The following is a 24265-nucleotide window of genomic DNA, read 5'->3' on the forward strand; positions in this document are numbered from 1 at the left end:
AGGGATCCGTGCCTATGAACAGCTCGGGAACCATGCATTTGGTCAACCTGGGAAAATATTAGCAGCATGCATTATAATAATGCATAACATTGGAGGTAAAATTTTATATATTATACATTTCAGTAGGTACCCACAATGTCAAAAAGACATGACAGCTGATAAAGCAAAGTCAGGGATAAGCACTTTAAGCAATATGAGCACTGAATACAGATGTACTACAACACTGTGTTTCTTTCTTTCAGGAATGTCCAGTTACCTGTTCATTGTGAAAATAGAGTTACCTCATATTATTCAGGGTTTTCTGCCAGATAACTCGATAGAGTGAGTACCAGAACACAGTATTGATCCTGATGTGCCGGATACAGGGAGGTTCAGAACTGTAAAACTTTTAAGATTCTGAAAAAGATAAAATAAATAAGATTGATCTTAAATAAGTGAGAAATATTTTGCACTATGGATTATATACTATTTCGAGGTCTGACATGATATGTGGTGTAAAACATTTACATTTATTCTCTTTGTCAGTTCCTGGCTTGTTGACGGGAGGTATCTCATCATTATCATCAGTGTCTCTATCATTCTTCCCCTGGCATTGTTGAAACAACTTGGTAGGTTCCTGCCTCCTTTCCTCACATTCTTTCATTAAGTTTTCTCCCTCTGACATTTATCATTCCGTTATATTTCATAATAATCACAATCAAATATCTGCACTAAGGATTGTTGAGTGCACCAAACGATGCTTTTAAATTCAGAAGTCATTGCTCAGCGAAATTTCACAGGTGAAGGAATCAACACAATTGTGTTTGGAAAATGTTCTTTAACCAGATTTCACTCATTTTTAAGATAGTCATGTGAATTCGGCACAATATACAACAGAAAGCAGGTTGCTAACATGACTGGGTAGGGTGTAATAAAGGCCTTTATTATAGCTACACATTTCATCAGTATCTACCAGTTGAGCTTAAAAATGTATTCAAACTGGTATCACATGAATGTAAATGCATTTATTATGTATTTCTGCATTTATTTTAGGGTATCTGGGTTACACCAGTGGTTTCTCCCTCAGCTGCATGGTCTTTTTCCTTATAGCTGTAAGTCCACTTTAGACTTCCACCTACATACAGTATAAACACACACGTCTACATTAATAATGACTGACCTGTAGTTGGGACATATAAAACCATCTCCCTCTATTTTGTCTTATTAGGTCATCTACAAGAAGTTTGTCTCGGAGTGTCCTGATGAACACAGCTATAACAAAACTGTGCCCACTGAAAGCAAATACAACTCCACCGATGATATGTGTGAAGCTAAACTTATAACTGTCAACCCAGAGGTTAGAGATATAAAGTGCAAATCAGACAAATATGTGTAATTTTAGCTTCACATTAAACGCAGTGAATTAATAATTTAATCTCTTTTTTTTTATTATTCATTACAGACTGCTTTTACCATTCCAATTATTGCGTTTGCTTTTGTGTGTCACCCTGCAGTGTTGCCCATTTACACAGAACTCAAAAAGTAAGACTGGATCTGCATTTTTGTTCAATCACATTGCATTTTTGAAAAATTACTTTATTATGTACTGCTATGTTTGCTTTTTTGTCTCCTTATTTTAGTCCAAGCAAGAAACGCATGCAAAAAGTTGCTAATATCTCTATTTTGGCCGTGTTGGTCATGTACCTACTGACTGCCATCTTTGGCTACCTCACCTTCTATGGTAAGAGAAAGTTTACAAAAAAAAAAAAAAAAAAACCTGTACAGTACCTGAAACTATGGCATTTAAAATGAACCATGGTAAATAATAATCAAAGTACCAGATTTTCAAGGTTTGTGATATTTGAGTTTGAACAATCACTGTGTGTCTACATATGTGCAGGAAATGTGGAGTCCGAGCTTCTGAATATGTACAGTAAAAATGACACCCTGATGCTGTGTGTTCGGCTGGCTGTGCTGATAGCAGTGACACTGACCGTTCCCGTTGTCCTTTTCCCGGTATTTAAATTTTTTCTAGTTTTCCTCGCTCATTAGTTATTGCATGCACACAATTCTTCATTAACGTGTTGGTGGAGTGTTGACAGTACTTCATTGTTTTTCTCTAGATTCGTCGTGCTGTTTTGCAGCTTCTTTTCCCCGATAAACCTTTCCACTGGGTGCGTCACATCTCCATCACTGTTTGCCTCCTCTTCTTAGTCAACCTGCTCGTCATCTTTGTGCCCAACATTCGTGACATCTTCGGCTTCATCGGTAAGTCAGGTCTGCCACTTAGAGGATTTAATTATCACATGAACATAATAAAAATACAGAAACTGAGCCGAATGAATTTTGTTTTAGGTGCCACATCTGCTCCCAGCCTCATTTTTATTCTTCCGGGAATATTCTACATTTACATCGTCCCTGAGGAAAAGGAGCCGTTGAAATCTCGGCCAAAGATCCAGGTGAGAATCAGAAAAAATGTAAGTAGTACATTCACAGATCTATGGCTTTTTTTTTACTCACTTTATGTTACATTTTCCAGGCGATTGCATTTGTGACACTGGGTTTCATCTTCATGATTATGAGCATTACGTTCATCATAATCGAGTGGGTCACCGGGAAGAAGACATCGGGTGGCCACTGAGAGAGCACCACCGGATTCCAAACATTAAAGACCAAATCTAATACAGAACACAAAACTCTTGAACCTGCAACGTCTGCATCAGGTTCAGTTTCATTTAATTTGTTAGATATCAAACAACTAATCCTTAAACAATAAACAGGTAATTTTGATTTTGTATCCCACATATTAAATTTGGTCTTAAACCTTTGCACCCCACTGAATGTGAAGTTCAGTTAATTTCATTTTTAAAGAAATAATGGGCAGTTTGATTATTCAACATTCCTAAAAGCAGCTTATAACAATCTTTAATAAGGAAGAGTGTACCGTTTTGTGATGAAACTGAAGTTAATGGATTGTTTTTATTGGTATATTTTTGTCGTTACATCAGAAAAATGAAACCTACAGTACAAGATGTCTTTTAGTAAACAATTAGTGTTTAGTGCAGTTCTCATCACCATCATATGACAACATTTCTTTACCCAGAAAAGAAGGAATATAAATATGTAGCAGTATTCCAGAAACACATGACACTGCTGGGGATTTTTCATGTTGTATGTCATTTTATTTGTTGAATAATAATAATACTTTTTGAACATCTTGAAAATGAGAAAACTTTTAACAAACTTAGGGAAAAAAATAATTGTGGTTAATGGTGAAATGTTGTGATTCAGTGACAAAAAATTCCACTCCAGAAATGGGCCAGATTATTAACAATGAAATGTTAATAATTATTATATTTACAATGAATGTTAATAATTTATTTTATTTTTTATTTTTCTTGTGAAAGGTCACTACAGTATAACACAGTATTGATAGGTCTGCAGAATTTATCATCAATAATAAGCTCACTGAAATGTTCCTGTGGTCATACTATGCCCATCTGCGTTACTTCTCATCAGTATCTGTGATTTTACATGGACCAGGACTAAAATTGTTTCCTGCTGGTCATTACAACTACTTTATCATAAATGTCAACATGTATGGTTGTTTTGTATAGTTTTTTATATACATATTGTTTGTGAAATGGAAGAAACCTTCCAATAATTGTTGTAAATAAGTGTATATTATTCTGTGTACATATTCTACAGTCTTTTTCTGCTCTGATTGGGCTTGAATGGTGATCGAAAATAAAACGTAATCCTGAATTTATCAATAATTAGTGGGAAGCTTATTAATAGTTTTGCATTTAATTTAATTCACATTTCCCCATGATTGTTTTTATAAAGTGCCTTACATTAAATAAATGGCAACCACGGTAGCATTCCACAATGATTAATGTTTAGAAATACATGTATTCATTGTTGAACACATTGATCCTGAATAATAAAGTAGAAAGGTTGTGTAAAAACGACTGGTTTTATTACATAAAACTATATTGTACTAAAAAAAGAATCTGACCAAAATACATATATGTTATGTATTTGCAACATCAGGAACATAAGACTAGTGTTAATTTAATTCCCAAATATGTCTGAATCGTTTGACTAAATGATTCTGGTTCATTGAATGATTCATTGACTCGCTCAGACAATAATTTGTCGCCACCTGTTGGCGTATCGATATAATCGAATATTTTAAAAGGCACCTAGAGTTTACTTTTTTTTTTTTTTTTTTTTTTTGGCAACTTATCAACTTTTGAAAAGTGAATCAAATTACAAAAAGGCATATATTTTCCATCTAAATTACACAAAAGAAAAGAAAAAAACATTGATGAGCTAGCCAGCCAGGCAGCACATCAGTTTGTAGAGACTTGAACAGAAGTGCCTAGATGACACGTGAATCAAGTTGCTAGCTGCAATAGTTTTTTGTTATTGTTAGTTTATTCCTAACATTGTTAGTTTGTTCCTATTATTGTTGATCAGTTAGGTACAAGTAGCAACTTTTAACAACAAATCTACCTGCTTTTAGCAACATTCCCTGAAAATTGGATGGCAACATTGATGTACAGTAGGTCACACCAATGTGGATTATTAGCATAGACTGTATAGTGGTCTACCGAAGATACATTGAAATTGTAGCTACAGTATCACTGAATTTTCTACATGAGCCAGTGGTTCATGGACCCTAATAAGTGTTTATGAAATTTGTGCTGTTTATAATTTATAATTGTGCATGTGTTTTGGTTCTTATCACACAGATGTTACTCACATGGGGTGGATTCCAGTAAGTAATAACAATGATTAACACCTAAAAAATTCATAATAAATTTCAAGTTTACAATACAAATCGTTGCAAAGCAACTTTGCAAAAGCAAATTAAGTTTCGACAATATTTAGTAGTAGCTTATCAGTGATGACCAGTGTTGGGAAGGTTACTTTGGAAATGTAATAGGTTACAGATTACAAGTTACTCTGTTTAAAATGTAATAGTAGTGTAACTTTTTCAATTACTTTATTAAAGTAATGTAACTAATTACTTTTGAGTACTTTTGATTACTTTCTAAATTTGTGAACATTATAATAAATAAAAGCATATATATCAACTCAAATAAAGTTATATAATAAGCATGTGACATATGCTGTTTAATAAACTCCTGAAACATTGGTGTTTTTTTTTTAAACTGCTCTCTTTATATATGATATGATGATAGTTTTCTCAAAATAAGTAAAATGCATGAAGTGACAGAGCAGTTCTAGAAATTATGTGTATGTGCTCGTGTACTCCTATATTGAGACGGCAGAGGTTGAAAACACTGCAAGCTTCAGTAGGCCTATGTGTAGTAAATGAAACTGCATGTCTTTGCCATTAATTTACAGGAGGGGCAGACTGGGAAGAAAAAATCATAATGGAAAATTCAAACTCATACAAACAAATTCATGGACAATACTATTTTTTGTATGGACCTGACATAAAAAAGGTTTAAATCTTTAATATGGGGACATGTCAAATAATTAAAAGTTCTCTCCTGAACGGCACTTTCACTTCCATTTTTCTCTTCAGTCTCATTATTTTGCCCCCTTATCCATCTTAATACTCAAGATTGAACAAAACTGTACTTTACAATACAATACTCTACAATACTACAATACATTTATAGAAAAATCCTAATACTGTACAGGAGTCATGTTTTTCCCTTACAAAAATTTACCATGCTTTTATTAGCCTATATAAAAGTACAATAACCTTGTATGGTTTTTTGTTTTGCAAATGGATTCGTATTTATTTTTAACCCAGCAAGCAATTTTGCGTCTAATAGACGTCTAATAGCCGTCTAAACACAGCCGAGACGTCTAGGCTAAATCGAGGCTAATTTTGGGCTGTCAGTGAAAATCTAATAGACGTCTAAACATACCCCAAGAATAGACAGCTATTGAATGACTACATATATACGTCCAATAGACGTCTAACCATAGCCCAAGAATAGACAATCAGACAGCTATTGAACGACTATATTTATACGTCCAATAGACGTCTAACCATAGCCCAAGAATAGACTAGTCATCAATTAGACCGCTAAACAACTACATACGTCTAATAGACAGGCAATATGGGTCTAGGCTAAAACAAGGCTGATTTTGGGCTGTCAGTGAAAATCTAATAGACGTCTAACCATAGCCCAAGAATAGACTAGTCATCAATTACACTACATATACATGTAATAGACAACAAAATGAGGCATAAGGATTCTTTTCACTCAAATATAACAGGTTCTCATAAATGAGAATCCATCCAAACTAATTGAATATAAAGGGATTTATTTTGAACAATTATATAGACAACAACAACTTGGACAACATTAAAACATAAAAATGAAAGATAAAACATTGGAAAAATATGTAAAACAATTAATTTTTAAGAATTAACTGTTTACTTTAGACCCATAACCCCCACCCCCTGCCCTCCCTGGTGCTTGTTTGAAATGATTAGAAATAGCATTTTTTATTTCACATTCCATAGCTGATGGAAAGCTGGTCATCACTGCGTCTGCCAAATGAGAAAAAGGAAAGAATTATTGCTCAAGAAGAACATTGTTGACAATCCTTTTTAACTAATTAGTCAATCACTTTTGCTAGGATGATTTAATAGATAGAGTTAACAGAATATAGATTGAGACTATATAATTTATATCAATATAGACAATAATTTATATCAATATTATAATTAATATCAATAATTGAACATTTTTGCTCGCGTAATGGTGATGCAATACGGCGTGTAACGATACGCGTATTGAACAATTCTGTACAAGGCATATATATATATATATATATATCAAGCTCATATATATTCAAGTTCTGTAATTTCACTTAAATGGCAATGAAAATGACCTATTAATTTTCAGCGAGAGCATTAACTCGATCTCTCAAGCGACGCCATTCTCTTAGATATTTGGGATCCATAACTTCTGAATATGGAAATAAAATTAACATTATAATTGATTATGTAACACTGTTATCCCAAGACATGTCTGACTACTACCATAATGTGTTGTGAAACTGAAATACAGTATTTTTTTTAATTATCATTCTAATGAAGGTGAAAACAGATTTTATTTTCATTTCTACTTTAGTTCTTCCCTCAAGTTTAAAGGGATAGTTCACTTTGAAATTAAATTTTGGTATGTTTTAGCTTACCTTAAGGACGTCCAAGATGTAGGTGTCTTTGTTTCCGCAGTAGTTTCAATTTTTTAGGTCAAACTATTCTTGTCTGTCAGTCATATAATGCAGGTCTATGGTCACCACCTAAAAAGGCCAAGCACAGAGAAGTCCAAATTAAACAATTCCCCATCGTAAGTACACATTGATGGACTAAGACACGAAACGAGCAGTCTGTGTGAGAAAATGAACAGTATTTATATCGTTTTTACCTCCTGTACACAGCCACGTCCAAGTGATATGAGGGCTCGCGTGCTTCCAGGTGTGTGATGCGTCCGCGTTCTGGCTTAATTTGCGCAAGCGCCACACTTAGACTGAGCCAGCCCAGAATGCGCACACACCGAAGCACGCGCGCCCTCAGATCACTTCGACGTTGCTGTGTTATAAGAGGTAAAACGATATAAATACTGTTAGTTTTCTGACACAAACCGCTCGTTTCGTGTCTTAGGCTATCAGTGTGTATGGTGGGGAATTGTTTAATTTGGACTTCTCTGTGCATGCTCTTTCAGGTGGTGACCATATAGACCTGAATTATATGAGTCACAGACAAGAACAGTTTGACCTAAAAATATAAAAATTGAAACTACTGCGGAAACAAAGACACAAAGTGAACAATCATTATAAATCATTCTTTATCACTTACTCATATAACTCTAATAAACATTAAAAAATACTTATAGGCGTAGTTCACTTAAAAAAAAAAAAAAAAAAAAAACATGTAATCATTTACTCACTTTCACTTGGTTCCAAACCTGTTTGGCTTTCTTCTGTTGAACACACAAAAAAATATATTTTGATGAATGTTGGTAACAAGACATTTAATGGTAGTCACTGACAAGTGTTCTGTATATTCAATTGCTGTACTTTGTTGACTGATTGCAGGATAATTTGCAATAAACAGTGTCTTTAAATCAAATAAAGTGGATTACATCACTCCAGTTCTGAGGTTTTTACACTGGCTATCTGTCTGTCAAAAAATTCATATCCAAAAACTACAGTTGGTTATTAAATTAACATTTTAAGGCCAAAGTAAATTTCTAATCTTCTGATGCACTATGAACCATCCAGAGCAGACCTCTCAGGACATCTGGGACAGTAACCAGCTACTTTTATATCTCCAAAGTCAAAACAAAACATGGAGAAGCAGCATTCAAATTTATATCTGAAACAAATTCACTGAAAACTGAATGTATGCTGCATATTTTAATTATTTACAAACAAGTTTAAAGACTTTATGTTTGCCACTACCTTTTATTAAATGGAGAGGATTTTTTTTTTAATTTCTTTTCATGTTGCACTATGCTGCTGTTAAATTTTATGTAAAGTACTTACAAAATTTGCTTTAAATCAACTCTAATTTAAATACAAATATATACTAGTATATTTATAATAATAAAAAATAGTAATGTTAAGTTTCATAGTTTCATGCTTACCACATTCATTGAATTTAGATACATTTGCAATAACACGTGCAGGTAACGTTAACTTTTTGGAGAAAAGTAGTACTCTGCAATGTTAATGTTAAAATGTCACGGTTTCTACACATTATAACAGCTAACTAATTTAAACAATAAACATATCAAAAATAACACGCATACTTACAAGATCGAAGTAGAAATGTGAAGGTTTTCACTCAGACTGTTGCTCATCCGTTGCTCTCCGACAGCTGCCTCGTGTAAAATAAAATGGCGGAAATGTTTATCGCGAGATTTGGCTAAAGTGATCTAGTCACGCAATGGCATTAGTCCCAGTAGACATGTCTCAGTAGTGTTTCAATTGTGCCATCTAGCGGTTGGGAAATGCAATTGCATTTGATTAGATATTTTTATCGTAGATTGTGTATGAATGTTTGACAGAAAATATATATTAAGCTGTGTAAGCGAAAACATTTCAAAGACTAATATTCTAGGTCGCTGGTCTGAATCTGGGCCAAGCCGTACGTAGACCAGATTGTCTTGATTTCGCCAGGTGGGCTAAAGCAGACCGCATATAGCCCGTCCAATTCGGAGCTAAATCGTGATCGACCATGCCGTGAAATGACGTATTGAACCTTGATATCATACCAATGCGAACATGATTGAATATTAACCATTTCATGCACTGCCTGGCAAAAAAATACAATTAATCAGTTTTGACAAAAAGTGGGCTACAATAGCCGGGTCTGAATATGAGCTAAATCGTGGCTACGCACAGCCTACACATATAACATGTAAAATAAAGTAAACCAAACAACTTGTAATCACGGTAGACTCTGCGTACATGATGGAATATCATACATCTCACAAGTTATTTTGCAAAAAGAATACATTTATCCAGATTAAATGTTATTTGGGCTAAAAGTGGGTTACACATAGCCGGACTATATCTGGTCTATATTTAACCCAGACGTTGAAATGACGGCTATTGCTTGCTGGGAAATAAATAAATTTGTAAAATAATTTTACATTTTTGGTTACCACAGTTAAACAATAATAACCATTTTCACTGGATTTATAGTAAAATAATAAAATGTTAATTTTCGCAAGGGTTGTGTCAAAAAAGCATCTTTACAGATTAAACTGACCTGAAACCCTGAACAGTAGTTCTGCTTCTCTGCTCCAGCTGTGCGCTTCCACAGTCCACTCTTTTATCTCTCTTTCGCATTGATTACTTGGAGTCTGATCCAAACCGTTTGGCGGAGGCGCGGAGAGCGCGCGAGTCACGACTAACAGATTTATTAGAGATTTAATTATCAAATGGCGGATTCGCAAATGATCGCTTTAGTACATTCGGCAGGCAATTATACAATAATGATATTAAAATATTGGGACAAGTTGAGGAAGACTGAGGAAGCTGGCAGGCCACCGGGAATTGTCCCGGTTCTCCCGGTGTCCAGTCCGCGCGTGATTTCAACTGACACGCAGAACGTGCAGGAGTCATATATTGCATTTTGGGGACTTGATATTCACAGACACCAGTCCGTGTCATGTTTTGATTCAAGTGTACTGACCTACTTTTGATTTAGTCATCCAAAATGTGGCATATTCCGTCCGCGTTAGGCATTCAATTTTTCTGACTGGATTCTACGAACCAGACTGTGTTTCCGCATCCCGGAAATTATTAGGGCGTATGTCTGAGAATAGTCAGTGCAATTTGGGAAATCAGTTAAATCTGTATGTGGATGTGTGTAAATATTCAAATGTAATCCCCTTTGTAATCGTTAAAAAATTCATAAGTAACTGTAATTTAATTACTCATTTTTTCTTAGTAACTGTAACTAATTACAGTTACATTAATTTTGTAATTAAATTACGTAACGCCGTTACATGTAACTAGTTACTCCCCAACACTGGTGGTGACTGTCAGTTTATGTGCATATGGCAGAAATGTAGCCTATGGAAAATTAATAAAATATGTAATCAAACAGACGATGAACACTATTAGAAGCAATTATTATATAATCAAACTTAGAGCAAAATTTGGTAGTTCTGAATGTTGTTTCAGGGTTAGCATCATCTGAGGTGTCCTCTGAGGGGATTGGCAAACTTGGCACTATATCTTTTCAGGTGTTCTGGATCTAAATGTAAATCCCGAGCCAGATAAAGAACAAAAGATTGACTTGTTGCTCATGTAAATATCCATATGTCAGAAACGGTTGACTAAAGCCCAGTTCATACAATAAATGATAATTATAAAGATAATGATAGCGTCCACAGCAGCGAACGATATAATCTGTTTATTCTAAGCGCACGCTCGTCCGCTGCTTTCAATTCTCAAGCTCATTATAGCAGGATTCTGATTGGCTTGTCAATGTTTTTAATCGTTTATCAGCTGAAAAAAAATTCTGAAACGGATTCCAATGATATTGTTTCTCTATGTCTTTATCATTATAGCTGTGGTGTGGACTCTTTTTTTTATACTGAGAACAATTTTTAAAACTATAACATTAAATCTTAATCGTTATCTTTATCGTTTGGTGTGGGCCTTAAAGATTTACTATACATGGCAATCTAAAAATCGCAACAGTAACGTATTTAAAATAATTCATATCAAGTGAACAAGTTCCTATCACAGCAAACACCTATCAGAACCACCAATGCAAATAAAAGTGGATTACCGGGAGACCTGCTGTTATTTCTAATATCTCTTAGGAGTTATAAAAAGATGAGGTGGAAGGAGTTTAAAGCTAAACTCTAACTTAGCCCTGCTATTTTTGTGCTGATAAAATCGGCAGAGGTATCAGCCTTATTAGCTAGATTTGCAAGAAGACAATTGAACAATATTTACCCCAAAGTTGTTGAAGTTACTTGAAACGTTTAATGCTCTTCTCCATGCGATGAAATTCATTTACAGTAATCAGGGGAAGATGAAAAATTGTATTCTTCCCTTGTCAATTTGAAACTCTACGGAACAAGCAATGGATTCCCGTGCAGCACTGGATTTAAAAAGACCCCTGAGGACAAACATTGTGTAAGAACAGACCTAAACTGTCCAAACTGAAAATATTATCAATTAAAGTCTCGATTAAATATCGGTGTTTAACTTTCAGCACTGCCCCCTAGTGGTCGGGAGCATTTCCATTGTGTTGTGGCTTAATTTCGTTGTGTTGTAAGAATTTCGTTTTGTTGTGGCTTAATTAATCTTAATAAGTATTAAGATAATGATAGCATCCACAGTAGCGAACGATATAATCTGTTTATTCTAAGCGCATGCTCATCCGCGTAGTGTGAGTAGAATGCTCACAATAAACATTTACAAAATAAGTTCAAATTCCTGGATGATGCCCTTAATTATACAGAGAACATGGCCCATTTTTTTCTCCCAATCGAGAATCAAGAATCAAATTCCTTCATAATGAGGTTTTGTCTGATTTAACTCGCTTCCGGGCTGTAGGTATGCACACACAAAGAGAAAGAAAGTGAAATGAGATTCAGAACAACTGACGTGAGAAGGCGGGCAAGACAAACTGGAAGTCCCGCTCTTTTTTTTAGAATTGAAGGTGTGGCTTAAAACTTCCCTTAAATGCTACCAATGTCTTTCATATCTCTCTCTCTCTCAATCCCTTTCACTCCTTCTGTCTGTTTTGGATGACATACACCATCTGGGAGTATCAAACCATAATTTTTCCTCTTTTTATATACCCTGGAAGATCTTTTTGTTCCCTGCATTGAAGATTTTTAATTAAAGTATTAAAAGGTAAGAAAACTACATTATCTAGCAGATATTCCCTCAACAGTATGTCAGTATAAACAACATAGTGGACAGTTGTCTAATGGTTTCTTTATATAGAGTCACTAGTTAATAATTCATTTGTTTCTTGATGAATTGTTAGCACCATTCATGAGAACTAAGTAGAAAGACCATGTGCCATATGGCTTCTATATAGTCGAAAGCAGCAATAATTCATGACAGAAGCAGACCAGAGAACAATCACACAACTGTCTGTAGGTTCACATGAATCTACCCTGTTTCTCAATTTAATCATTGCATAATTATTGTATATTTCTCATGCAGTAATTGTAATGGCAGCTGTAGTACAGACAATCCATGCATATACAGTATGTATAGATTCTAAAACAGACTTAAATTTGAATATACCTTGTTTACAGTGGCACTTGGTTGATATGGATTATGAATTGGCATATTTATTACTAAGAATTTTTGTTTTTTTGCTCTTATACTCAAATTCTCACACACAAATTTCAGCTTCACTGGATTCACTTGAGGTGTGGACAGGATGTGGGGTGAATAGTGGTTGAAGTGATGGAATAAGATAAAATATGATTCATCACATTTCCTTGCAACTGTTTTATTTTCCACATATAGTCAGAACTTCAAAAGCCACTTTACTGGTTTAAAATACATCAGACCTGTAGGATTTCAGTTCCACTTTGGCATAAAGGTGTTTATTGTCAACAGTACGTAATGGTACTTTGTGACCGGTTATACCATTTCAGTCAATGTTGATAGAGGCAATTCTTGAACAGTCTGTTCTTGTGAGATATCACAGAGTTTATCTTGAGTTGGATCACTGATATGTTCAACTGAATTTCTCAGAGTTTGACATGTCTTAGGCAAGTTACCAGAAAATAACAATAGATTATGTTACCTCCAAAAATAAGTAAAGACCATTAGACTTTATAACATCTAGTGTTTTGAGTCCTTTGTAAAGCTTTGTTTTACCCACAAGGTATTAAAACAATATCTTGCTGTGAATGAGGCCCCACATGTGTTATATAAGCTAGTTCCTGTCAAGATGCTAGTCTTTGTGTGAGAACATCCTGTTTGATGATTATAAACGCACAACATTTTTTTAAATCAATCTTTTTTATTATAGCTTAAAGTAAAAACTTGTGACCAAATGGCCACGTGTCTGCAAACATTGACATAATATCTTGTGTGTGTGTGTGTGTGAATACTTTTTTTCATGCTTACATTTAGCCAGCCAAATATTTATCATCTCACATGGTTCATGATTTTAATTAGTCAAATATATTGCTCAAGATTTTATTGCAAATAGCCTATTATATAACAAAGATTAATGAGAGATAGATTTCTTTTTATTCAACAAATATAGTGAGGTGGTTATAGGAAAGGTCATAAATTAATAGATAAATAATCAAGGGACTGACTTAATATATGCCAATACAATGTGCATGTGCCTGTTGAGTGGGCATTTACAAAAAGAAATAAAAATTGCCAATACTTTTTTTTATTTCATTTTAAATAAACGTCTCTTTAGTCTCTTAATAGCCAAATGTAGCTATAGATAACTATAACTTTATTTTAAAAGCAAATTTTTATTAAAGATTAAAACAATTTATTGACTTTCACTTTTCACATTGACACACTTTTTTAGACAAACGTGACTTAATTAATCAGGAAATTATACATTAAAAATACATTAAATTAATTGTTTTGGTTCATAAAACCACATAAAACTATCAAAAGGGATTTGAGATTTTACTTGAATGCATACATAAAAAACCCACTGCCGATTCACAATTTTAACGTGAATGAGAGTTTTAAGATGGTAGCCTCAGACCAGGGCGTTCCTAAACACAGACACACTTCCACTCCTCCACACAGGAGTTCATCTCCTCCCCTTTCCCGTCTCAGAACACAGGTGAGCTCTGAATGTGTTCTCACACAATCTGGACAGCTTCACTTAACACATTAACAAATGAATTATTGAGGACTCTCTGACCTCAGGATCCCACGTTGCTACACTTAGAGACTTTTGAAACCTCTCGAGGTTTCTCTTTAACCCACAGTGGTGAGTATTTTCTCTTTACTGCTGGAATACAAGCGTGTGTTTGAATAAGGGTGTGTAGGGAGGTTCATTCTGTTTCAATACAGATAAAGTCTTGCATCAGACAGACAGAGTCATGTGACCAAAACTTGCCTCACAGGATTAACTTCCCTTGGTTTACAGTTTTTGTAAGATGTTTTATTCACATCATGCATTATTTCACACTAGTTGTTCATTTTGGCAGTGAATTGATGGTTTGTCATGAGTAGCTTTTGCATTAACCTCTTTTCCATAGACATATTTTACATTATGGATGATGGTACATTGTTAAAGTACACTTCAGTTGAACTGTATATCGCTTCTCTTGCTTTTACTTTAAACAAGCACATAATAGATTGTGCATAGTATGATGGTGGTCTTCAATATAGTGTTTTAAATGGAGCATTGATTAATCTGTGGCTCTAAAGCTAAATCAATTTCTGATATTTTATTTTCACCGACTTATTTTGCTAGTAGCTTAACCACTAAAGACTGTAGTTCTGTGCTTGGAAAGCTTTGGAAAGACTTAAAGTATTCAGGGAATTATGAGTCAAAACCCAAATAAAGCAAAGATTGAATACAGACATTTTCCCTAAAAGGCTACTGCCAGAATCCTGAATAGCAGGTTAAGACTTAAATATTCCTGACGTAGAGCTGGCACATTTTTCACAATGTTTCCTTGTCATGCTGAGAGTGCAATATTAAGAAAAGTTGCATCAGCCATGCTATTTGTACTAAAAGATGCCTACAGTATATCATATACACATACAATTCTAGGTTTATTTATAATAATAACACTGTGGTGTGTGTCCATCAACACTATAGCTTCATGCTTAGTTACCCTTTTGAAAGTGTGCACTTTAATGTACTTCAAATTGTTAAAAAGTAAACAGTTTTTTAAGAAAATATAATATTAATGAAATAAAAGGCAATTTTTTATGACTGTTTCCACTTTTTTTTTTTAAAGTGCCCATTGTCAAACTAAAAGTTTTACTATACATTTTAAATAATGTAATGTATTTTATCACATATTAAGTACTTGAGCATGTATCTGCAATTTATGTTTTAGATTTTGGACATTTTTGCACAGTTTTCAGCAAAGCACTCATGTTTAATGTTGAATTCAGTTGTCAATTACATGATAATTTATCCTCAAACTTTTGTCTGTGTATCAGATTGTGTTGACAGAGCATGAGCTTGCAGACAGTGTTCTTTGGAGGATTGTTAGGCATTGTACAGTGTAAAATGGAACTACAGAATATATCAAACGGTCACTATGTTCTCAACTCTGACAGAATTCTTGAGAATGGGTAAGTTTCAACATCAAAACAAGAGAAACTATCGCAAAAAAATTTACTGCTATAAAAGTTCACAAATTCTGCCTGAAATCATATCCTCAAGCTTGTAACGGTAACCTTTTCTGCCTAATGCTTGGTTTGAAAGATACTAGGGATCTGAAACTCAGGTGTTAATAGACTATCATTAAATCAGACCAGTTTTTTTATATATAATATATTAAACCAAATCAGTATTTTTATAAATATTTTAAATTAATATTTTCTATTTCATTTTAATCTTACTGTAATTTCTAGTCATTTTTATTAGTTTTTGTTTTTAATAAAGTATCATTTAGTTTTAATTTTTATTTCCATTAGGATCAGTTCGTAATTGGTATGTTATCAGTTAATAATTTTAGTACTTAAGCTTATTATACATGTTTTCATCTAATATTTTATTTCAGCTTTATTAACTTTAAAATGAAAAATTTTGTTTTTAATAAAAAGCAATCCAGTAACCACCTGCAACCGCTGTTTGAAGGCATGTATTAATACAGCATTCAAAAACCTGCTGCATTAATGAATCAGTGATAAATCTTATATCCTAAGGGACCTCACCTGGACAAAAAGTGAATCAGTTCTTTTCCTGCAATATTTTTTTTCTTTTTTTTTTACGTTTCCAATGCAAGATAAATAGAGCTCAAAACAGAGCAATTCAAATGTACCATTGTTACTTTGCAAAATAAAAAAACATTTTGCTTATATTACACAGATCTGATGCCCTTGAAAACATGACAGAGGGTGATACCTTCCTCCCCAGTAAGAGCAATGGAAAGACAGAGACTCAGTTTACAGATGTGAGTATCCAGATTTCAGAACTGCCTTCACAAAAACATACTGTATAAAGCTGGATGAAACTGATTCGAATGATGTAAAAGACTCACAAACATAGACCCTCTATATTACAGTTAAGAATAATGTTTAACAGTAGGAATTACTTCTAACTACTCTGTGCTAGTAATTGTTTGTGGCGTTAATACACAGAAAAAGTGAATCAACTTTTTAAAAAAGTTAAAAGAATATATTCAGATAAATAGACATACAATCCATGACTAACACAACATTAAACTTTTATTGCAGTTCGAGGGAAAGACTTCTTTCGGAATGTCTGTTTTCAACCTCAGCAATGCCATCATAGGCAGTGGAATTCTTGGACTGGCTTATGCCATGGCCAACACCGGAATCATCCTTTTTGTGTAAGTCAAACTACACTTCCAATCAAGCATTTGTATTTAGGTTGATTTATGGTATAAAAACATAATATAAATAAAGGTTATTGAAAGTGTGATAGTAAAAATTAGTTCTAGTGTTTCTTTTATGTCATAAACATAATGAGTACTGTGTGAAAATTGTGAGTCTTTCTGGTATGTGCTCATAGTTACAAATGTAAACAGAACATTTCAGGTTCTAGAGAAGTGGAATAAGTCTATAATTGGCATTTGGCTGCATTTTATTCATTAGCTTCATTTAGTATGAAGGGAATGCGTGTGCTCCATATGCGTGTCTGACCAAGCATTAAGGCTTCTTTGTGTCCATCTACTTTAACTGAAGGCATATGGCCATACTCCAGCGTGCCTCTGTCACATACTGTACATGTACCTGTCACAAGGATAGGATAAATTATCAAGTTCTGGCACACCACAATACAACAATAAAATAGAACTATGCTCCTTGGTGGAAGAAATGCAATTGCTAATCCTTGTGAATGACAAGATTTTATTTGGGTAATAGGGGAGCCTAAATGTCGCTGTGTTTGCCTATGATGTGATACACCGACATGCACAGCTCACAGATCAGACCTGAGAGGATTATTATTATAAATAACCTGCTGTAATCTGTAATTAAAACCAAAGCCTGCCTGTCTGTCTGTCTCTGTGTGTGTGTTTGTGTGTGTGTCTCTGTCTGTCTGTCTGCCTGTATCTCTATCTCTCCGTCTGTATATCTGTCTGTCCACAGAGCCACAGTGCTGTTGTTAGTTGTACTCTAAAGAAATGCACTCCCAGCTTGTCAAATGCATCATTAATGAGATTAGAAGTTAGATTTGTGTCTCTGTCATCTCCTTGTCGACTGGTGATATTATCCCGATCAAACTGCATTTTGTGCTGCCTAATCGTGATTACATTAGCAATACTGAAAGTCAAATGACCGGCTGATGAGTCTGACAGCCTATAAGAAATTAAATAAATGTTGTGGGGAAAATATTTAACTGATTATCCATCTACACAGGTTATAAAATTGAAAGTCACCTCAATTACCTCAGTCACCTAAAATTCTCTCATCATTTACTCACACATGTTGTTTCAAACCATGTTGCTTTTTGCTGTTGTTGCTTAGTTTCATTATTTGTTTAACCTGTTTGCAGATTCCTGTTGCTATCCATCGCTGTTCTCTCTGCTTACTCCATACACCTGCTTCTGGAGTGTGCAGGAGTGGTTGGTGAGAAACTTTCTCTTTTTATCTTCAAGACAATCCTGATAACATCACACTGTATGTTAAAATGCATCTTGACTTTTTTCTGAACTTTCCATTCTGTTTGTTTGTGTGTGTAGGGATCCGTGCATATGAACAGCTCGGGAACCATGCATTTGGTCAACCTGGGAAAATATTAGCAGCATGCATTATAACAATGCATAACATTGGAGGTAAATTTTATTTTATTATACATCTCAGTAGTTACCCACAATGTCAAAAAGACATATCAGGGATAAGCACTTAAAGGAATATGAGCACTGAATACAGATGTGCTACAACACTCAGTGTTTCTTTCTTTGATCCAACAGCAATGTCCAGTTACTTGTTCATTGTGAAAATGGAGTTACCTCATATTATTCAGGGTCTTCTGCCAGATAACTCAGAGTGAGTACCAGAACACAATACTGATCCTGATGTGCCGGATACAGTGAGGTTCAGAACTGTAAAACTTTTAAGATTCTGAAAAGGATAAAATAAATAAACCTGATGTAAAATAAGTGAGAAATATTTTGTACTATAGATTATATACTATTTCAAGGTCACTAATTCAAATAAGCAAATTTGTGACATTGAGCATCTGAACTCCTTTGTATCAAAGGTCAGATGTTCTTTGCTTCTTAAATTCTAAATAGACTTTGAACCTCACTGTAGTTCATTTTCATTTCATTTCAAACTCTCTATGTATGCAGCTAAAACAAGCTCTTAAGCATCCATTCTGACTGCTTTTCACAATTATATCACTCCTTCTGACATGATATGTGGTGTAAAACATTAACATTAATCTTTGTCAGTTCCTGGCTTGTTGACGGGAGGTATCTCATCATTATCGTCAGTGTCTTGGTCATTTTTCCCCTGGCATTGATGAAACAACTTGGTAGGTTCCTGCCTCCTTTCCTCACATTCTTTCATTTAGTTTTCTCCCTCTGACATTTGTCATTTCATTATATTTCATAATAATCACAATCAAACATTTACACATCTGCATTAAAGATCTGTGTTGAGTGCACAGAAAGCAGGCTGCTAATACGATTGGGTGGGGTGTAATGTATCAGTATCTACCAGTTGAGCTTGAAAAATGATTCAAATTGTTATGGCTTGAACATATACAGTACATGCATTTATTATGTATTTATTTATTAGGGTATCTGGGCTACACCAGTGGTTTCTCCCTCAGCTGCATGGTCTTCTTCCTTATAGCTGTAAGTCCATCTATTATCCACCTACATACAGTATAAAAACACACATGTCTACATTAATAATGACTGACATGTAGTTGGGACATATAAAACCATCTCTCTCTATTGTGTCTTATTAGGTCATCTACAAGAAGTTTGTCTCAGAGTGTCCTGATGAACACACCTATAACAAAACTGTGCCCACTGAAAGCATATACAACTCCACCGATGACATGTGTGAAGCTAAACTTATAACTATCAACCCAGAGGTTAGAGATATAATCTGTAAATCAGACAATTATGTGTCCTTTTAGCTTCACATGAAATGCAGTGAATTAATCAGTTAATTTCATGTTTTTTATTCATTACAGACTGCTTTTACCATTCCAATTATGGCGTTTGCTTTTGTGTGTCACCCTGAAGTGTTGCCTATTTACACAGAACTCAAAAAGTAAGACTGAAACTGCACTTTTGTCCAATCACATTGGATTTAAAAATAATTTTATTGTGTACTGATATATTTGCTTTTATTTTGTCTTCTTACTTTAGTGCAAGCAAGAAACGCATGCAAAATGTTGCTAATATCTCTATTTTGGCAATGTTTGTCATGTACCTGCTGACTGCCATCTTTGGCTACCTCACCTTCTATGGTAAGAAAAAGTTTACAAAAAAAAAAACCTGTACCTGGAGCTATGGCATTTACAATGTACCATGGTAAATAATAATCAAAGTACCAGAATTTCAAGGTTTGTGATATTTGAGTTTGAACAATCACTGTGTGTCTACATATGTGCAGGAACTGTGGAGTCCGAGCTTCTGAATATGTACAGTAAAAATGACACCCTGATGCTGTGTGTTCGGCTGGCTGTGCTGATAGCAGTGACACTGACCGTTCCCGTTGTCCTTTTCCCGGTACAATAATTTTTTCTAGTTTTCCTGGCTCAATTACTTATTGCTTGCATACAATTCCTCATTATCGTACTGGTCGAGTGTTGACAGTACTTCATTGTTTTTCTCTAGATTCGTCGTGCTGTTTTGCAGCTTCTTTTCCCAGATAAACCTTTCTGTTGGGTGCGACACATCTCTATCGCTGTTTGCCTCCTCTTCTTAGTCAACCTGCTCGTCATTTTTGTGCCCAACATTCGTGACATATTTGGCTTCATCGGTACGTCAGATCTGCCACTTAGAGGATTTAATTATCACATGAACATAATACAAATACAGAACTGAGCTTAATGATTTTTGTTTTAGGTGCCACATCTGCTCCCAGCCTCATTTTTATTCTTCCGGGAATATTCTACATTTACATCGTCCCTGAGGAAAAGGAGCCGTTGAAATCTCGGCCAAAGATCCAGGTGAGAATCAGAAAAAATGTAAGTAGTACATTCACAGATCTATGGCTTTTTTTTCTCAATTTGTGTTATGTTTTCCAGGCGATTGCATTTGTGACACTGGGTTTCATCTTCATGATTATGAGCATTACGTTCATCATAATCGAGTGGGTCACCGGAAAGAAGACATCGGGTGGCCACTGAGAGAGCACCACCGGATTCCAAACATTAAAGACCAAATCTAATACAGAACACAAAACTCTTGAACATGCAACGTCTGCATCAGGTTCAGTTTCAAGTTAACTCCTCAGTTTCAATACGTCCAGTTAACTAACTTCAAGAAAAATGCAAAGAAGACTGGTAACACATGATCTTGAATAATTAAAGCTATGATGTTCTAAGGACATTTTACAAATATTTATGGAATTTTTAATGAAAGCCACTTTTACATGCAAAGTTATTGCTGTTATGACCGGCAGATGGAACTTTCTAAACTACACAATACTGATGGAAAATGTGAAACTGAGATGAGAATTCACTCATCTATATAGCCAAAGTTGTAAACATGCCGTTTGAAGTCTACCTCCTACTACACAGAGCAATTTTACCGTTACAGAGTCCATTTTTACAGCTCACTTGGGGTCCAAAGATCTTTTATAAGTGAAAATTCTTGTTTAATACACAATTTTCATTCTAAAAACAATATTATCAGCTTAGCATAATAATATTAGATCCTAAACAACACCATTTTATTATTATAATAATCACATTTATTTTTTTGTTTTGATTTTTATCCTAAAACTAATCCATAAACATTTTATTTCCAGAGTTAATTTTGATTTTGTATCCCACATATTCAATTTGGTCTCTGAATTTGGTGAATTTAATTTTTAAAGAAATAATAGGCAGTTCTGTTATTCAACATGCCTAAAAGCAGCTTATAACATTATTCAATAAGGAAGAGTACCGTTTTTGAATTCTAGCATTGTTTTAAGCACAATGCTTCAATGTCAGAGGATGAACCTGAAGTTAATAAATGTATTTACTGTGTTTTTTCTCATTACATAATCAAAGAAATTAAATCTACAGTACAAGATATCTTACAGTACACAATTAGTGTTTAGCGCAGTTCTTGTCATATGACAACATTTCTGTACTCCGTTTAAGAGAGAAGGAATATAAATGTCTGAATACGAAATATCTAGCAGTATTTCAGAAACACACAACACTGCTTGTGATCTTTCATGTTGTATGTCATTTTGGAAATACTTTTTGAACATCTTGAAAATTAGAATACTTTTAACAAACTTGAAAAATGTTGTTAAAATAATTTATTACTGGTTTACATGGTGACGTGACAAAAAATTAACTCCAGAAATGGGCCGGATAATGATTATTATTTTTTTTTTTAACTTACTACAGTATAACACAGTATTGATAGGTCTGCAGAATTTATCATCAATAATAAGCTCACTGAAATGTCCCTGTGGTCATACTATGCCCATCTGCGTTACTTCTCATCAGTATCTGTGAGTTTACATGGACCAGGACTAAAATTGTTTCCTGCTGGTCATTACAACTACTTTATCATAAATGTCAACATGTATGGTTGTTTTGTATAGTCTTTTATGTACATATTGTGTGTGGAATGGAAGAAACCTTCCATTATTTCTTGTAAATCAGTGTACATATTCTGTGTACATATTCTACAGTCTTTTTCTGCTCTGATTGGGCTTGAATGGTGGTTGAAAATAAAACGTAATACTGAACGGATCAATAATTAGTGGGAAGCTTATTAATAGATTTGCATTTGATTTAATTCAAATTTCCTCATGATTGTTTTTATAAAGTGCCTTACATTAAATAAATGGCAACCACGGTAGCATTCCCCAATGATTAATGTTTGGAAATACATGTATTTATTGTTGAACACATTGATCCTGAATAATAAAGTTGAAAGATTGTGTAAAAACTACTGGTTTTATTACATAAAAGTATGTTGTACTAAAAAAAAATTCGACCAAAATACATATATGTTATGTATTTGCAACATCAGGAAAATAAGACTAATGTAATTTCACTCCCATATGAATCTGAATCGTTTGACTAAATGATTCTAATTCATTGAATGATTCATTGACTCGCTCACAGACAACACTTTGTCGCCACCTGTTGGCGTATCGATATTTGGAAAAGTCAGACCGCCAACTTTTGAAAAGTGAATCAAATTACAAAAAGGCATACATTTTCGTATTTTCGACGTGAATCAAGTTGCTAGCTGCAATAGTTCAATAATATTTCTTAATTTGTGATACCCATTGTTAGTTTGTTCCTATTATTGTTGATCGGTTAGGTACACTGTAGAAACAGCAGAATAGTATGTGTGAAGCTTACAGATATTTCCGTTGAAAAAAAAAAAAAACAATGCTTAATTTAAAACACAGGTAAAAGCACCTGTAAAATTTCATATGGAAAGTTACTTCATATTATACTGTAACACACAGTGCCCTATTCTCATGGAATTTTCTTCAACTTTAGCATATTAACTAACTACCAATACATTGTTAAAAATTATGCCTATAATTGTTCGGAATGTGTAATTCTATATTTTAAAAGAAAATAGCTACTAAAAAAGTAATTGTTTAAAAAGGTGCAGATGTTTAATATTTCAATGTAGTATTTAAATATGACAATATCTGATCATAAACACGTATTTATATTTTTTTTTACAAATACATTGATTCACAGTGACAGTCTGTAGGTCACACAAATGCAGATTATTAGTGGTCTATCGAAGATACATTGAAATTGTAGCTATCACTGAATTTTCTACATGAGCCAGTGGTTCATGGACCCTAATAAGGCAATGTTTATGAAATTTGTGCTGTTTATAATTTATAATTGTGCATGTGTTTTGGTTGTTATCACACAGATGTTACTTGCATGTTTCATCTGGTCTCGTTGAGATATATAGTTGAGTATTATCAGCATAACAGTGGAAACTAATCCCATATATTCTAATAATATTACCAAGGGGCAACATGTATATTGAAAATAGCAGATGACCTAGGACAGAACCTTGTGGCACTCCGTATTTTACTGATGATAAATGAGATGGCTCCCCATTTAAATAAACAAAATGGTAGCGATCCGACAGGTAGGATCTAAACCTTCTTAAAGCCTACCGTTGAATACTTGTATAGTTTTGTAATCGATCTATGAGTATGTCATGATCTATGGTGTTGAATGCAGCACTAAAATCAAGTAAAACTATAAAACTAACTGGGTATTACTGTTATGCCATGACACAGTACATTTTTCTCAAACCTTTTTCAATTTGATGGGGGCAACAACTTGTGATGTATTAGAGAAGATAGTGCCCATGTTGCCAGTGATTTCATCTAATTCATGTGTATTTATGGGTACACAGAGCAGTTGAGATATATCAGGCAGGTTATTTGCAAATATGTCTTTGGTGGCAGGAAC

At 34.2% G+C, this 24265-nt stretch overlaps 2 protein-coding genes across 7 annotated transcripts in view; both read left to right on the forward strand.

The window, feature by feature from the left end:
- The window catches only part of LOC127963013 (sodium-coupled neutral amino acid transporter 3), a 28241-nt gene extending 5682 nt beyond the window's left edge, over window positions 1–22559 (forward strand). Inside the window, exons 1-17 of one of the 6 annotated variants that reach the window (XM_052562660.1) lie at window positions 12214–12369; window positions 14293–14449; window positions 15640–15774; window positions 16514–16598; window positions 16882–16997; window positions 18164–18237; window positions 18351–18443; window positions 18582–18657; window positions 19065–19147; window positions 19414–19472; window positions 19589–19717; window positions 19820–19899; window positions 19998–20098; window positions 20245–20360; window positions 20469–20613; window positions 20700–20803; window positions 20882–22559. In XM_052562660.1, coding sequence (XP_052418620.1) covers window positions 15656–15774; window positions 16514–16598; window positions 16882–16997; window positions 18164–18237; window positions 18351–18443; window positions 18582–18657; window positions 19065–19147; window positions 19414–19472; window positions 19589–19717; window positions 19820–19899; window positions 19998–20098; window positions 20245–20360; window positions 20469–20613; window positions 20700–20803; window positions 20882–20983 — 1482 coding nt within the window. In that variant the 5' untranslated portion in view covers window positions 12214–12369; window positions 14293–14449; window positions 15640–15655 and the 3' untranslated portion in view covers window positions 20984–22559. Of the gene's footprint in view, window positions 1–12211; window positions 12370–14292; window positions 14450–15639; window positions 15775–16513; window positions 16599–16881; window positions 16998–18163; window positions 18238–18350; window positions 18444–18581; window positions 18658–19064; window positions 19148–19413; window positions 19473–19588; window positions 19718–19819; window positions 19900–19997; window positions 20099–20244; window positions 20361–20468; window positions 20614–20699; window positions 20804–20881 lie in introns of those variants that run through there. The other 5 variants (XM_052562659.1, XM_052562664.1, XM_052562661.1 and 2 more) reach the window with 5 other exon arrangements.
- Window positions 1498–22559, forward strand: LOC127963014 (sodium-coupled neutral amino acid transporter 5). Its single transcript, XM_052562665.1, has 7 exons — window positions 1498–1521; window positions 1620–1720; window positions 1880–1995; window positions 2103–2247; window positions 2335–2438; window positions 2519–2702; window positions 21066–22559. The coding sequence occupies exons 2-6, from the start codon at window positions 1636–1638 to the stop codon at window positions 2618–2620; spliced, it is 552 nt and encodes a 183-aa protein (XP_052418625.1). The 5' UTR covers window positions 1498–1521; window positions 1620–1635; the 3' UTR covers window positions 2621–2702; window positions 21066–22559.
- Window positions 22560–24265: the final 1706 nt, after the last annotated feature.

This window comes from Carassius gibelio, chromosome B8 (genome assembly GCF_023724105.1).
Source record: "Carassius gibelio isolate Cgi1373 ecotype wild population from Czech Republic chromosome B8, carGib1.2-hapl.c, whole genome shotgun sequence".
NCBI classification, from domain to species: domain Eukaryota; kingdom Metazoa; phylum Chordata; class Actinopteri; order Cypriniformes; family Cyprinidae; genus Carassius; species Carassius gibelio.

Coding starts and splice junctions, on each gene's coding strand:
- LOC127963014 (XM_052562665.1), top strand. CDS start 1,636: ATGCAAAAAGTTGCTAATATCTCTATTTTGGCCGTGTTGGTCATGTAC. Junction 1,721..1,879: donor TGGCTACCTCACCTTCTATG/GTAAGAGAAAGT, acceptor ACATATGTGCAG/GAAATGTGGAGTCCGAGCTT. Junction 1,996..2,102: donor TTCCCGTTGTCCTTTTCCCG/GTATTTAAATTT, acceptor GTTTTTCTCTAG/ATTCGTCGTGCTGTTTTGCA.